Source organism: Tauraco erythrolophus, chromosome 2 (genome assembly GCF_009769465.1).
Source record: "Tauraco erythrolophus isolate bTauEry1 chromosome 2, bTauEry1.pri, whole genome shotgun sequence".
Taxonomy (NCBI): domain Eukaryota; kingdom Metazoa; phylum Chordata; class Aves; order Musophagiformes; family Musophagidae; genus Tauraco; species Tauraco erythrolophus.
The window spans coordinates 36768692-36785308 of NC_141466.1; the positions used below are offsets into that span (position 1 = coordinate 36768692).

General features: G+C 41.2%; 1 protein-coding gene across 1 annotated transcript; it reads left to right on the forward strand.

The window, feature by feature from the left end:
- Positions 1-1237: 1237 nt before the first annotated feature.
- CDC50A (cell division cycle 50 P4-ATPase accessory subunit A) lies at positions 1238-15445 on the forward strand. Its single transcript, XM_086631349.1, has 7 exons — positions 1238-1507; positions 6871-6987; positions 7665-7772; positions 8819-8906; positions 9376-9519; positions 11240-11446; positions 13243-15445. Exons 1-7 carry the CDS (start codon positions 1238-1240, stop codon positions 13434-13436), a joined length of 1128 nt encoding a protein of 375 aa, XP_086487475.1. The 3' UTR covers positions 13437-15445.
- Positions 15446-16617: the final 1172 nt, after the last annotated feature.

The following is a 16617-nucleotide window of genomic DNA, read 5'->3' on the forward strand; positions in this document are numbered from 1 at the left end:
GGAGGGTAGATTTTGATTTTTCATCAGCTGTTAAGGAAGAAATCTTTCACTCTTGAGTGCAATGAAGCTCTGGAACAGGTTGCCTAAAGAAGCTATGAATGTCTCATCCCTGGAGGTTTCAAGGCCAGGGTGGATGAGGCTTTCAGTAACCTGGTCTAGTGGAACATGTCCCTGCCCACACCAGGGTGTTGGAACTAGATATCTTGAAGGTCCCTTCCAACTCTAATCATTCTATCACACTCACTGCACTCTGATTCACTCACACCTCCTGACAATAGAGCAGGAATAAAGCACAAAACAACTCCCAAAAGTGACAGTATGAATGGCTTCATTAAAATAAGCTCTTACAGCTTGTGCTGTATGACATATATTACTACATCTCTACAGTAGCACTGATGGTGTGCCTATTTACGAGAGCAGGTAGCTTAAGTTAACTTCTCCATTTGTGATCCAATGGACGCTGCCTTTTTCCAGCAACCCTCTTCTGATGGAGTGGGAGGACGAAAGACTGGGGAGGGAGACACGACTCCTGCTGAAACACCGAGTTCAGGTGACCAGACTGCAGGCCCGGGGCTTCGGCACTCAGAGGCGGCGTCCCCAGCCTCGCCGTGGGGCACAGGGAGCCGGCGAGCAGCAGCAGCGGCGGCAGGAGCAGCGGGTCTCTGCGGCAAGGACCTGCCGGAGGCACAGAGGACCGCCCGCCCCCTCGGAGAGGGGCCCGTAGGCCGGCTGGAACCCAACTGTCTCACCAGGCCCTGCGTCACCAGAAGCGGCCGAGGGAGCTGGGAAGTGACGCTGCGGCGGGAGAGGCCTCGGCCCCTCAGCTGCACCAACGCCCCGAAGCGCCGCTAGCGCTGCACGACCGGGAAGCGGATCCCACGCTCCCGTGCGGGCGGCGCACACACCCTTCAACCCCCCCGCCCCCGCCTCCGCCTCCCCCTCCCGTCGGCGGGAAGAGGCGAAGTGCGCAGGCGCAGCTCGCCCTCCTCGGCGCCCGCGCGCCCCGCCTCTGCGCACGCGCAGCTCCGTCTGCCACCGGGAACGGTGGGGCGGGGCCAGGGGGTGCGTCATCGGTCGCGCGCCCACCGCCTCCCCGCCGTCGCGACCGAGCGCGCATGCGCGCGCGGCGGCCTCCGGTCACGTGTCACGCGTCGGAGGGCCGTGACGTGAGGCTGCTGGTGTCGCCGGCGGCGCCGGTGGCAGCGCGCGGCGCCGGGCGGCGGGCAGGAGCGGCGCCATGGCGGTGAACTACAGCGCGAAGGAGGAGGCCGACGGGCACCCCTCGGGCGGCGTCGGGATGCCGAGCGGCGGGGCGGCGGGCGGCGGCGGCGGGGCCGTGAAAACCCGCAAGCCCGACAACACGGCGTTCAAGCAGCAGCGGCTACCGGCCTGGCAGCCCATCCTGACGGCGGGCACGGTGCTGCCGGCCTTCTTCATCATCGGCCTCATCTTCATCCCCATCGGCATCGGCATCTTCGTCACCTCCAACAACATCCGCGAGTACGAGGTGCGCGGGGGCGCGGCGCGCAGGCTCCTCCCGCCGGCGAGGCGCCGGGCAGCGGCGGTGGGTGCCCGGGCCCGGCCGTCCGCCCGCCCGGGTGGGGCGGCGGTGTGGGAGCCCCCGGAGGCCGCTCTGAGGGCGGCCGGGCCGGGAGAGCGGCGTGAGGGATCGCCCACCCGTAGGCGGCCAGCTCCTCCTTGCGAAACCTGCCGCCGGCTCTTCCTGCCGATACCCGGCGGGAAGCAGAGGTGGCTTCCGTGGTGTCTGCGAGGAACGGGCACCTCGCCCGGGCTGTTCCGGTTCGGTTTAACGTTGGTGATCTTTAACGAACCCTTCATTAATTACCCAGAGTAGACGCGGAGCTTACAGAGGATCCTTCGCGTGCATTGTAGCCCTCCTGTCAGCCTTGCCAGTGATCCTGAGTGAACTTCCAGGGAAGTTCGTGCCAGTGTTTAATCAACGCAGTCCAATGCAAGTTGTACTTGCAGTACTATAGAAAGTATGTGCATCATACTTGTGATAGCTTGCGGCAGTGGATTATAGATCTTTAAATTTTCCAAAGTAATTGTAGTTTCAAGACAAAACTCTGTGATGAATGTGCACTGCTGATTTAGTGTTTTAGGTGCTCTATGGGAGACCAAAGTGTCCAGAGTAAACTTAGAAACAAAGATCAAAGAGTGTAGCTGCTTCTAATTATGCTCACAAAACCTGAGTCATTTACATCTGATAGTTAACCACACCATTGCTGTGAAAAGTTGCCAAACATCAACCGAAAACTAAACTGTATATCACAATCATGTCCGTTTGATAACAAAATCACTTTCTGTTGTAAGGAAACAGACCAAAGGGCTTAGGACAACCTTGAGAAGCAAAGTGATGGCTATGATTAGTTTCAGTGAGCCAATGTGGCAAAGATTGATTGTAGGGGGGAAAAAAAAAATTACAGCTGGTTGTTGGATTGCTGTATTGGAGAATATGAAATTTTTGTGGATCAAATCATTCTAGTTATCAGAGTAAGCTGTCACTTTCAAATAAGTAATGTTCAAGACAGTGGCTTGACAATGGAGCCCAATTAACTAAAGAAATCCTGAGGCAGACAGTGAATGGTATTATATTTTCATGTTTCTGTTAAAATGCAAACAGCATTATAATAAAACCAGTTTAAGGTTCACTCTGCTTTTATGTTAAGAATTAAAATTCCAGTCAAGGAGAAAGACAGAAGTGAAAAAAACAAAGCTGAAGTATATTTTACAGTGTCCAAATGTTGCAATATTTTTGGAAAGCAATTGTCTTGTATCGAGGTTCGAGGGTATGCAGAACACCTGAAAATTGACACAAGTGCTTCAGAGAACATTGCCAAGTTGTCATGGGCATGTAGACTTTTAAATTGTCGTACTTAAGGTAAATACAGTCCCGTGTTTCCAGCAGGACACTGAACAGAGAGAAGTAAAAAAAAAATCCTTGCTAACTCTGATTTTTTTGACAATTGCATTTGAAATAGCCATTTCTATAGGAGAGCAATACGAAGTCTTAGATTATAATGACCATAAGGTAAATATAATTGGAAAAATATATCACCTTTTTTTTTCATTGTGACTGGATCTGCGTTGATCTATAAGGACAGGAAATGCATCAGAGTTTCATGGGTCCAAAAATGTAAGCGATTTCTTGTGCCTATATTGCTGCTATATGCCTATACAGAATTTTTACATACTGTTGTTGCTTGGCAGCTCAGTCGTGCTCCTGATGAGTTCCAGTAGGAGCCAAAAAGTAACGTGCAGGACAAAAATCCATAGGTGAGCCGGGAGCATGACTGATGCTCCCCTACACAGTCAGATTGCATATATAAAGCAGCAGTAGCCATTTATATTTGGAAACCAGTTGGCAGGCGCTCGCCTTCCGTGCTTACTGATTTCAGATTATCAAGGTTAGAAAGGGTTTCATTTGTTTGTTTGTTTTACTGTGTGGGTGCAGACTTGTATCATCCACCTCACATGAAGCTCTCCCAGGTCAGGTCATTAGGCTTTCATGAGGACAGGAGGGACAGAGTTCTTGACTTCTGAGAGTATGATCAGACAGTCTGGGGTATGCAGGTAAGAACAGAGAAACTCGAGTTCTGTTCTCTGATCCTCCTATGTGTTTTATCAAGTGTTACAATGCAGAAATTCTGCGAGTGAGATTGTCGTTCTAAAGGCAACTGAATTTTGGAAAAAAAAACCTTTAAATCAGAAAAGGCTTTACAGTTGCAGCAACAAAACATTGATGGAGCATTTCACACATCAGCATTTGGGCTCTGAACACCAGTGGGGAATGTAGTTTAAGCCTATATGCTTAGCTGAGATATGTCCCTGCTTAGTATGCTGGCTTTTGTTAGTAACCTCCAAGTGTTGCTCACAAATAACTGTAAATTTACCTCTGGGAGACAAGGCATCTGGAAGCTAGGTGCAGTGACTAAGGTCTTTTAAAAATGTAATCGGGGGAGGAAGCAGAGGTAGTTATTTACACTCACCTTCTAGACAACAGCATACTTGTTAAGTCTGTGTGTGTGTGTATATATATCTGCCTGTAAACTTAGTGTATTGGAATTGAATAGGGTGTATAATTTATGCCCCTGAAGTACGTGTTTCTGTACACTTCAAATCACCCTTCCCTGGAACTAGATATTGCAGCCATTAGGATCTCGGCGAACTGTGCTGTTCTCATACAGGTGCAAGGACTGAGCAGCAAAATGTAGCTTTTCCATTGATTTCCTTTATAAGCTCTCTTGAATTCAAATGTGGAAGATTTCCAACAGCTTAAGTGTACTAGAATTATAGGGTTTGTTTGTCGGTTGTTCTGTAGCATTTTCTTACTGTTTCAAAGGGTATAAGCAGCCATTTTTCTTGGGTCTATCATGAAAACAGTTTATTTGAGTGGAAAATAAGATTCAGCTGTGTAAATGTGTCTTTTTGACCTGTTATTAAAGGGTGAGAGAGTTTTGTATATCCTGGCTTTTTTTTTATTTTTTATTTTAGAATGGATAAGAAGCATTGATAGAGCATATGAAAATGTGATAAAAACTGAGCAATATCTAAAACATTAATTATGTAGGAAAGAGATCTTCATGCTGTGACTGCTGCTGTGAGATGCATAATTGTAGTTAAAAAGCCAAATAGACTTTAAGGCGTGAGTAGGAATGGAGAACTGAAAGAAAGGAGATTGCTGTAGTGTATATCTTCAGTGTTGTGTGCAGTTCCAGTAGCCCCATCTCAAAAATTATATAAAACTTAATAAAATCTGCAGAGAGGGATGGCAAAAAGGACCAGAGTTACGGGATGCCTTTCGTACAAGAAGTGGCCAAGCAGAGTGGGCCACTCTCTGTGGGTTTGTCATGCTGAGCTGCTGGCTGGTCCTTGGGGACAGAACACTGGGTCAGGCAGGTTCTTGCCATGGACCTCAAAGTCAGTCCTGCAGTTCTCAAAGTCCTGGTTTGGTTATTTTGTCAAGAGATGAAGGTAGATGCCTCTATCCCTTTAGTTAAGCCATCCGTTGAATGTAATCTGTAAACGTGGATGCAGAAAAAACCACTTGTGTTGGCAGTTACTGTACAGGAAAGCTCTTGGATAGTGTCGAAGCTGACAGCAGTGGTCAAAAGCATGGTTCTACTTGACTATACATCAATTTCATGCTCCGTGGAATTTAGTCAATTATATTTTTAAAAGTCAAGTCTTTATATCTTTTGCAACCTTAGAGTATTTGAATTTTGTTCTTGATCTAAAACTTCTTCATACACTGAAGAACTCGCTCAGGATATGAAGGTTTAAGTCCTTTCTAAAGGAAATGCTTGTTTAAGATTATTTTAGCAGGAAAAAAAACCCCCACTAAGTTAGCCTTGGACAAATGAGATGCACTGTTTGTTGAGAGCAGTGGTGGTCGGTCTGTCTGCTGTAGCTAAACAGAGCTCTTCAGGACTGCTGCAGTAGTGCTATTTCTAGCATAAACTCAGTATTTTGTTCAGCAAAGGAAGGAGAGATTATGTGATCCTCTCTCTCTCTGCCAGCTAATAGCTTCTGATGCTGGCTTGTTTCAGCTAGGCTCGTCAGGGTGCAGGTCTCATCTATCAGAAATCTGGCAGCAGAGCAGATAATAATAAAAGTGCTGAGGGAAAGGCTGCAGCTTAATAGATATCGAAGAAATCACAGGAAGAGAGACCTTGAAGATCGAGAGGAAAACAGTCTTCAGTTCTTCCTTGCCCCTTGAAGCTGTGTGTTTGTTTTAGGTAACCTTAATACAGGTATCAGGACAGATCACAAATCACTCTAGTTCCCGATAATGCCTTTCACTACAAGCATAAGTCAGGGCAAACCACTGGCAGCAGCCTTTCATAGAGCTATGTAGGTGTTGTAGTTAAATGGTTCTGCTGTTAAACAGTTTGTTGCTGTAACTTGGTATGTGTTGCACCAATCTGAGTCTAAATTCGAAATAGGAAGTTCGTATTAAGTATAGCAAAAAATAGTTTATAGGCAGTTGGAAGCTTTCTCCTGCCACGCTTGGAGCTAGCCTGCTGGGCCCAAGTCAATGGTTTCCTGCCATTCACGTGCTGGAGCTGCTCATGAGGGAGAGCTCATGTGCTCAAGCGACTTCAGTTGGCCTGGTCTGTTGGGTGAGCTGATGGCTGCTAAGGATATTTGTGTATACTGTCCAGGTCTGTATGTATGTACAGATTTCAAATACTGGCCTTTTTTGAGCTACACTATTAACGACGGATAATATTGTGTTAAGCCAGATTAACACCGATCGTTGTTCCTGTTTGTCTACTGGTATTTACCATTCCTGGCAAAACAGTATTAATGTCTTTGTCTTCCCTATTTTAGGACAGTTATTGGCCGTTAAGTGATTTTAGTTTTATTTTTTTTAATCTTCTGACTAATTAGATGGCCAAAAGTGGTCAGTAAAGCAAGTTTTCTAGTGCAGATATCTAGACTTTTAAAAATGTCACCTCTCTGGAAAGCAAATAAAAGCTCAAATCTGCTTGTCATATAGTGTGTTTGTGTTTGGAAACATGGTGTTGTCGGGAGTATCTGCTGTTTGTGTTTTGGTGTGGTGTTTTTGGTTTGGTTAGTTTGGTTTTTATTTTGTTTTCCCCTAGCAGTATTTCCCTACCTCAGTGTTAAATTTGTTTGAGGCTGAAATGAAGCATATAGACAGAATCATAACATCATTTAGGTTGGAAGGGGCCTCTTGAGATCACCAAATAGGCCTGATGGGCTTTTGAAGTTGAGGTGTAATAAAACTGCAAAATGAACACCATGTTAACTCCGTGGCTTATTAGTCAATTTTCTTTACTCTCCCATTGTAAATTAATGACGCTTTTTTTTTTTCTGTTATAGATTGACTATACAGGAACAGAGCCTTCTAGTCCCTGCAACAAATGTTTAAATGTGTCATGGGACAGCACACCACCTTGTACTTGCACCATCAATTTCACACTGGAACATTCATTTGAGGTATGCTACCCTGTATGCAAAGTGAAATTAGAACAGTTTATATGATTTATTTCATAATTGATAGGAAAGCTGTGTCACTTAAGTCTTTTTTTTTCTATTTTAAAGGATTAGTTCTAGTTTTCTTCTGAACTTGGATCTGATTTTTTGTGTGCCTTTTCAGTAGCAGGGATGAGATGGTTTTTAGTGTCTCTGTTTATCTGAAAGGTTACAACATTAAATGGAATGGTTGTGTTCCACACATTTAGATTTACCATATCTGTCATATAGCTGGCGAGTAGATCAGCTATTCCTGCATGATTTACAAAAACTCAGTTCAACAAAAATTGGAAATATCAGGTAAGTGCTTTCTGACAAATTGGAGGCAAATAACAAGGCTTACGTGCTTGACATCAGACAAGACAGGTGTTGAGATTAGTGCTGGTGAATGTCTTTCTGGAATTTTGTGGGATGTTGGTACTCTTTGACTTCAGGATGCCAGCTTATGGTAGGATAGTGCTCTTACATACTCAGCGTGAAGACAGGCTTGAGGCTCCTACTTCATGAATATTGCTGTAAAGTAAGCACAGAGTTTAAGAGGCTAAAATTTAAACTTTATGATAATTAGTGTGTTCGTATATTTTATTGATCCGTTCTTCCTGTGAATGAAAACCCCTCTTGCCCCATCTTGCTTCTTGCAGAGCAATGTGTTCATGTATTATGGACTTTCCAACTTCTATCAAAACCATCGTCGTTATGTGAAATCTCGAGATGACAGCCAACTAAATGGAGATAACAGTTCACTGCTTGTAGGTATTCATGCTTGGATGTTAATAAGGAGGTTAATAATGAGGTACTAGATTTTTTGCATAACAGAAGGCAACCATAAGGAATTAATATTTTATTTTTTTTTTTTACAGAAAATAACTGTAAAATACTGTGAAATTTCATGTCAGTCTTTTCATTAAGTGGACAGCAGTGCAGTACTTCGATCACTTCTCAAATTTGGATAGCTTAAACTCTATTGTTATCTTCAGTCAGTAGTATCTTATCTGTTTCCATTCTGTCTGAAGTTTTTGTTTTCAGTATAAAATAATGTTTGCTTACTTAGCACTTGGTTTGGATATTGCAGCTAAATGCTTCTGGTTTTGTAGACTCTGGTTCGATATTGAACATCAGCGATATTTGAAAATATCAGAACTGCGTATTCTGTTCCAGCCACTGTGTAATGTTTAGAGCCAGCCCTCTCCTCTTCCTAATTTTTATGAGTGAAAAAACAGTTGGGTTCTTGCTCCAGCAAGAATGATTCTCCCTTTTTACTTGTAAACTTTAAAAAAAGGGAGAGTTTCAGGAGGCTATGTCCGTTGACGGACAAAGGCTTTGGAGGAGCTTTTTCTGCTTTAATTTTTGGCATGCTGTTGGAATCCTTATGACCTTTTGCATTTTGTTATGCTTGGTTTCTTGTTATAGTCTTATTTTCTATAACACTGATGCATACTTAAAAAAAAAAAACCAAAACTTTAATGAAGGAATACTTGAGTACTTCATGTTGGAAAAGTTTCTATTAAAAGATAAAAAAGTTCTAATGGCTTCCAAAAACAGCCTTAGTTTTAGTACGATTATGATGGGATTCTGACTTTATTCGGGTTTTGTTTAGATTTTTATTCCTGCTTGTAAAAGCAAAATGAATCATGCTAACTGGTATGGAATGCTGAAATATTTGTAGATACCCTGATTTGTGAAAAGATTATTTTGTGGTGCATTTAAGATGTGCACATTATTGAGGTACTGTAGTAAAAAACAGATTAGTTGGATGAACTAGCACAGACTCATTTGCATCTTTTCTTTCTATCAGAATCCAAGTAAGGAATGTGAGCCTTACCGCACAAATGAGGACAAACCCATTGCCCCTTGTGGAGCTATTGCCAACAGTATGTTTAATGGTATGGTAACACTTTCAAGTGATCACTTAGATGTTTTTGTGATTTAGTGTATGTTTTGTCTTGTTTCGCAAAATACTCTGAATACAGACATCATGGGCTTTTTTGTTTTGAATGAACACGTTTTTACTGTTCAGAATAAAATAAGTATCTTGTGTTGTACTGCTGTTGCTTTTTTCAAAACTGCTATCAGAATTAATTTAATCTGATAGCGTACAAAAGATGGGAATACCTGTTGTGAGAAGCTGTTAGTGCTGTGGTGTAGACATAAAGATATCATATATGGATAATACGCTGCTATCTCATACATTGATTCTTACTGAACAGCTTGTGATTGTGGCAAGCAGGTAACAAATGCCTTGTCCAGTTTTTTGTTTTGTTTCTCATGGAGATAATTGTTTCATTGCCTATCAGGATCATCTGTCTAAGCAAAGTTTCTCTAGCTGGTTTTCTAATTTGACTTTCTCCTTAGATACACTGGAATTATACCGCATTGATAATGACACAAGGACTCCTATTACTTTGATTAAAAAAGGCATTGCGTGGTGGACAGATAAAAATGTAAAGTTCAGGAATCCTACAGGAGATGGAAATAACTTAACTGCGCTTTTCCAAGGTAAAAAAAAAAAGATGTGCAGTTTTAAAACACTTCAAACGCGTTTTGTTTCCAGTGAGTTTTACTGCACTGACAACGTTTTAGTGAACATGCTAATTAAAAATATTGTGGTTCTCCGAAGAAATCCAAGCTAAGGACTACTCAGCTCTCTAGTAAGGCTGTCTTTAAATAATGAAAGCTGCAAATTTCATGTGAAAGTGTTTGGGTTTTACCTTACTGTAATCATTGCTTTTTTTTTTTTCCAATTTCTGATTTTTTTTTTTTTTTTTCCCATCTTGAATACTGAGAAAAGCCTAGTATCTGCACTACTGTCATGGTGTAAGCCCGACTGGCAACTAAGCACCACGCAGCTGCTCACTGACAATGCCCCTGCCCAGTGGGATGGGAAAGAGAATTGGAAGGGTAAAAGTGAGAAAGCTCATGAGTTGAGATAAATACAATTTAATAACTAATAAAACACATTGCAAGGAAAAAAAAAAACGCACACAACAAAGAGAGAGGAAAATAAAAACCAAGAAAAACAAGTGATGCAAAGGAAAACAATTGCTCTCCACCGGACAAGTCCCTGAGCAGCGGCAGCCTCTGCCTACCTCTGCCCACCCAGTTTTATTGCTGAGCACAATGTTGTGTGGTCTGGAATATCCCTTTGGTCACTTGGGGTCGGCTGTCCCAGCTGTGTCCCCTCCCAGCCTCTTGCACGCCCCCAGCCTACTCGCTGGTGGGGCAGTCTGAGGAGCAGAAAAGACCTTGAGGCTGCGTAAGCACTGCTTAGCAATAAGTGAAACATCAGCGTGCTATCAACAGTGTTTTAATCACAAATCCAAAACGTATCAGGATACAAGCTACTGTGAAGAAATTTAACTCTATCCCAGCCAAAATCAGTAAAACTACTATGATGCTTGGATTTAACTTGAGAAGAAATCCTGTAGTTGTTTAATAAAACTCTTAATGTGGAGTTTTCATTTAAATGTTTCTGCTGGTAGATTGTGCAAAGTTTCTAAAACCTTGATTCTTTTTTTGTGATTAGAAGTGACAGATTTCTTTCATTTGTTAGGTTAAATACAGTTTGATAAATGAAAGTTTTCTGTGGCTACCAATGTCTGAAAAGAATCTTCCTCAGGCTCTAAGGTGTGCGCGTGTTTATGCAAGGTAGATAATAATTTCAGGTTTAACCTGATGTGGGTTTCTTGCTTACTCACAGCCAAATTACATGTTAAGGATGCGATGCTACCCTTGGAAAAGCAGATACCTTACCCTAATGCAGTGTAGAATCGTATTTCCAGTAAAATCAGCAAAAGCATTAGTATGGCATCATCTGAAATATTGTACATAATTTTTAGTTGCTCGTGGTCCAGGAAGTGGTAGTCAGACTAACAAGTGAGCAGAGGAGCTATCATCATAATGGAGAACTATCTCACTGAGATAATGTTTTGAGACAAGACTTCCTAGCTATATAAATGTGTAGGGGAGGCAAATTTGTTTAAACAAATGGACAGTGCTGGCACGAGGGTAGATGGATGTGCAGTACTATTGAAACTGCAAAATAAAAAGTTCTTAAACAGCCCAGTGTCCTGCAACAGTAGTGAGCCAACCTATCTGTTCGTAAGCTTGAGAAGTTAGTATGGTTTTTTTGAATATTAGAGTGAATTTTGATAAGCCAGTGTGTTACTTAGTCCTGTATTTGAATTACTTTATTGTTACCATTTTTGTTTAATCCTAGGCACAACAAAACCTGTAAACTGGCCAAAGCCAGTGTATATGCTGGACTCGGAGCCTGACAACAACGGCTTTATCAATGAAGACTTCATTGTGTGGATGCGCACTGCTGCTCTGCCAACATTTCGCAAGCTGTATCGTCTCATTGAAAGGAAGAATAACTTACAGCCTACCTTACAGGCTGGAAAATATTCTTTGGATATCGCATACAGTATCCTTTGAAAACGGCTAAGGATCTTAGCTGGATTACATGGGCATATATTTGTGCAAATTTAAACTGAACTATCCTTTTTTTCTTGCCATCTCTAAAAAAACAGATGGGATTAAGCTGTGGTTGAAAACTGGTAGCGAGAATTGGGTAGAATAATTACCATCTTGTACTTCTGTGCAAGTTTTTATAGAATTAACTTGCGTGTGGCCTGTTGGAACACAAAATCCAGTCCAGTTTTTAAGCTTCATAAGTGAAATGACTGGGTTAGACTTACACTCATTAATGTAATGCAGTTTTAATCATAACATTCTTAAGCTATTTTGTAGTTCATATAAAACTGTATTTTTAAACCAGGATGAAAACATTCAGTTAAGTTAAAAAAAAAAAAAAAAAAAAAAGAAAAAATCAACTCTTTAGAGGAGGCCTTTGTGAGGAGGTAACAGAGATGTTAGTCCTAGGGAAGATTTCAGTGTAGAATTTACCCAGTAGGCAACTTCTGGAAGACACTATTGTCTTCTCTGTACACTTAACTTGAATTGTCATAGGTGTGTGGTCAGTCTCATTTACCTTTTTCTCGCATGTCTTCTTCATGTTTATGGGTACTTGCAGTCCCCAATAGCTGCCTCATGTGGGACAGAGGCTAAAGTCTATGGACGGGAGCGTTTTCATCTGATAATTTTTGGGCAGATTGCCTGCATTTTGGCTGACAGGAAGATACTTAAGTGTAGTTCAGGTGATGCTTAGCCTTCAGGTGAGCTGATAAGCCTTCTTGAAATCTGTTAAATGGCCTAAGTAACAGTTTTTGCAAAATACTATATGGGCACACTTTATTTACCCATAGGTGGACGATGTGGCCAGTTTGCAGTGTGCATCAGCGTATGCACCACTAGTTATTTGATGCTTTCCTATGGGCTCTTAGTTACTGCTTTGACACTGAAAGGTATTGACTATCTGGGAGAGACATTTTTCATGGGTGCAGGAATTAAGTCATTCAGGAGTTTGGGGCCTGCTTTGGGTCCTTCTGTGGCTCCATGTATTGTTGTCCCATTATTCTCTATTTGTAGACTTGCTCCAGAACAGCCTGCTCTGCTGTGCAATTACTCAAATCTGTGTATAAAATTAAATTAGTAGCTTCATAGAGAGAGGGAAATCAGGTTGCTTGGGGTGCTGTAAAGGACTTGACAGAAGCATAGGAAAAAGGAAAGAACAGAGGTAGTTGGTAGCCTAGAAATTTGAGAACTTTAACTTCAGGGTCCAATGACAATATGTAATCAAGGGCAGACTGACTTTGGAGGTCAGAAAAATGCCAGAGCTGTGGATCAGGTAGGGAGGTCTGTCGTTTTGTTTTGGACAAACTAAAGACTAGGTAGACATGCAGGAGACTAGAAGAGGAGGGTTGTCATAGTTACAGAATTATTAAAATTCAAAAGCACTTAATGATCATTTTTAAATAGCTACTGCAGTATTTTCCTTTGCTGCAAAACTGGGGGAGTGCACATAAAACTAGATGAACATAAAGTCACTAAGAAAAATGTTGTACTAAAATATATTCAAGAATTAAAATTTAGATATCTCTCAATTCATTCAAGCTGCTTTCAAAAACTCACAAAATCTTGCGTTTGCTCATCCCTTAAAAAGGAGTTAACATCTAATGTGGCTATTTGCACTTCCAATATTCAAAGGCAGCAGTTTGTATTTGGAACCTGAGTGAAATGATCCAAAATTTTAATGTGCTAGACCACATAAAGCTAGATTTGGAAATGCGCTTCTTGTTTTCCTATATTTTTTTTTTTCAGATTATCCTGTACACAGTTTTGATGGACGAAAAAGGATGATCCTAAGCACCATCTCGTGGATGGGAGGCAAAAATCCCTTTCTGGGAATTGCTTACATCACTGTTGGGTCCATATGCTTCTTCTTAGGAGTTGTATTGCTGATCATCCATCACAAGTACGGAAATCGAAACACTAGTGCAGACATTCCCAATTAATCTTGCATTCTGAAAACAAATGTACTGCATGTGCATCAAGGCCAGTCCAGAACAGACCCAGTTTTTGAAAAATAAGTCTCTGCTTCTGTCATTTCTGAGACTGGGTAGCTAATTTTTATCTAAAGCTCCCCTTTCCCATACTGTGGATTAACTCTTAAAAATGACGGGTATACAATTAGCTACATTGATTGTATCTCTGCCCACGTCAGAAACAGTTTTTCTGGTATTTGGCTCTAACTGGGCAGGCCACACAATGCCTATAGTTCCTGTTCCCTTGATGCATCTGCTGCTTGTTCTTGTGCTGTGTAACGTCGGTGTGATTCAGTACATGGAGATTGTGTGGAGAAAGGCTGTTAGAAGATTCTGTAAATCCTTAACTTTCTGGAATTTGGGTGTCAGTGCTGTTGAAAGGAAAAGTCAAGTCTTAAATGTTTTTCCAATTTACTGTCTCGTGTGCATGGGCTCTTACATTTCTTGCTGAGATTTTAATATATTTATATGAGTTGTTAAATATTGTTCCTGCGTCCTACCCACCTCTGTTACGTTAAATCCTTGAAGTGCTGTGTAAATTTCAGCACACTGGGTTCTTTGTATATTTACAGTATACGTGCCTGGCCAGTAAACTAACATCCTATGAAGATATCAGAAAACCTATTTGTTAGTTATCTGCGTGAGTCCCTTTTAAAGTTTCTTCTAAATTGGGAAATGTTTGTTGCAGGTAGAATCTACTTTTTTTTTTTCCTAATTTGCTTTAAGTCACATCCAGTACTAGTTTACCTGTTGAGCTTGCTGGTTTTACTTTTCATGAGCAGCTTCAAGCATTAATCAAGAACCTAAAATGTTTTTTCCATTCACAAATGTGGGTGAATTCGTTTTACTGGAGGAGTTTCCCAATTTTCTTGAGGCATATGTATTCTCAGCAGGCTTTGTTGTAAAGGAATTGTCATATACTTTTTCCTTATTTGGAGTAAACACCACGTTAAATTTTTGCGGTGTTAAGATAGTGAACTATAGAAATTCAGCAGCTGAGAGGGCAGTAACCTCTTTTCGTTGAAATGCAGGTTGAGCTTGCTGTGAAACCTAATTTAAATATTGCAGTTAGAAGCAATGTGCGGGTTAGTGTCTTAAATCAAATTACAGAAGGCTTCACTTTTAAGTTAATTAAGAGTTAACTGTAACCTGTAAGATACTACTTTTTGGTGACTTTTTTTTTTTAGATGATGCACAGAAATTGTAATGTATATGGTGGAGATCACTTTATATGCAACTGGCTTGATAAAGTATTGAGTATATTAAAAAAGACCTAATAAATTCTGCAAATCATTTAATAGGAGATTTTATTTTGTTCTTGGAACACACATTTATTTTCATCTGCATGAAAAGACGTATTCTTATTAAGTGTGAATGCAGTTTAACTTGTATTTCTGGGATTGCATATCTGTTACAAAAACTTGTTTATTCATGGTCCAATAGCATAATCTATAGCCAGCTTTAAACAGCACTTAATTTATAAACACATGATCATTTTTACTGAGCTATTTGTGTGATCTTTTTAAGCTAACAGTTTAAGTGTTTTAAGGCTGTATAGACTGTGGAATGAGGCTATGTTTCCAGTGTGCTGGCTTTCTGTAACTCCATATAATAATTTGCATAGTACAGTGTGGCAGCAGAGGACTTTAAATAGTCCAAAGTTGTTCAGATTTTTATTTACAGTGTTGTATTGCTGGAATTATAGAACGAGGGTATGTACCGTTGGTGTAGTGCAAGGCAGAAAACTCACACAAACTGTTAAAATGACTTTCAGCTGTAGAGTAGTTACTAGTCCAAAATGTAATAAGCAAGTAAAGGGACATCTTCCAGTTACCAGTTATTAAAATATTTTGATTTTTAAACTTTGTGTTTGTCACTTGCAATGCAAATACCTTCTGCTTCCCTATCTTTTTCCAAGTAGGAAATGTTGCTTCTTGGGCCGTGTTCAAAATTAAAAACAAAGTATTTTTCTATCTTTACCTTAGAATATTTTCAGTGCTTTACGTTTTTTTTTTTTTACTTACTATAGCTGTCAGTAATTCTTTAATCTTCTCAATGAAGTGCACCGTTTCTGTTATAATTACACTTTTTCTCTGAGAGCCTGTAGCAGTAAATTTTTGCCAGGCAGTGTGCCTGAGAAGCTTAAAATATGCTTATAAGAGCTTAAAATATTAGGTCAAATTTGTAAACTCTTCCTTTACTCATGCTTGTTCATCTTGATGTCATGTTGATAACTATGGAGATACTTGGATTTTGTATTCCTTACAAGTTGCCCATATGTCACATGTTCAAAGATCAGACCACAGTGTCCCTCTCTGACGCTTCTCAGGGCAGTGTCACTGTCCTGGTGTTCAGTGTCACGAGCTGAATTTGGATTTGGCTGCCTGTGACCTGGTTCTTCAGTGGCATCCTTCAGAGGTATTCACTGCCAGGGTTCAGAAATACGAGGAGCAAGGCCTCTGCTTTTTGAGGGCCAGTTTGGCAATTTCCAAGTCTTACCCAATTGAGGCAGTGCCCAAAGTGAGAGAGATCATAAACTTTCTGAAGGCTGCTATTACAAGGGTTTGCTTATGAATGAATCGTTCCTGGAGAGAGTAATTTGGGAAACTAGGATACGTCCCTGTCTTATGCAAGAGCTCTCCAAACAAATTGTCTTGTGTGAGACCAAGTTCCTTGTGGTTTCTTGTAAAAATCTACATCCCTGTAACAAAGCAGATTGTCTCCTCAGGTATTTTTTTTTAACTGCATCAGGCTATTTGGGGAGCTGTCGATTGTGCTTTGCTGAGTCACAGGGAAGAGTTACCAGCTTATAACTGGAATGTGAAGGATCCTTCACAGCCTTTGCCTCCCAAAGTCACACTGGTATTGAAACGACATTCTCAGCAGCATGGTTTTGCTTTAATTATGAATGATAAACCTTGAAGAATGCAAGCCTTGTCCATTTTTATAGAAGTCTCTGTGGGAGGAAAGGACATGATGATCTAGGGTCAAGTAACATCTGCAAGCGTTGAATCCATCAAATAGAGCAATAAATGTGGTTGGCATTTGGATTGGATTCACAGGAAGCATTACTGACCACCTTGCCCTAACTTGCAGTGAGAAAAATAAGGGTTGCAACATCTGTAGGCAGACAGATGTCCAAGGCTTGGTT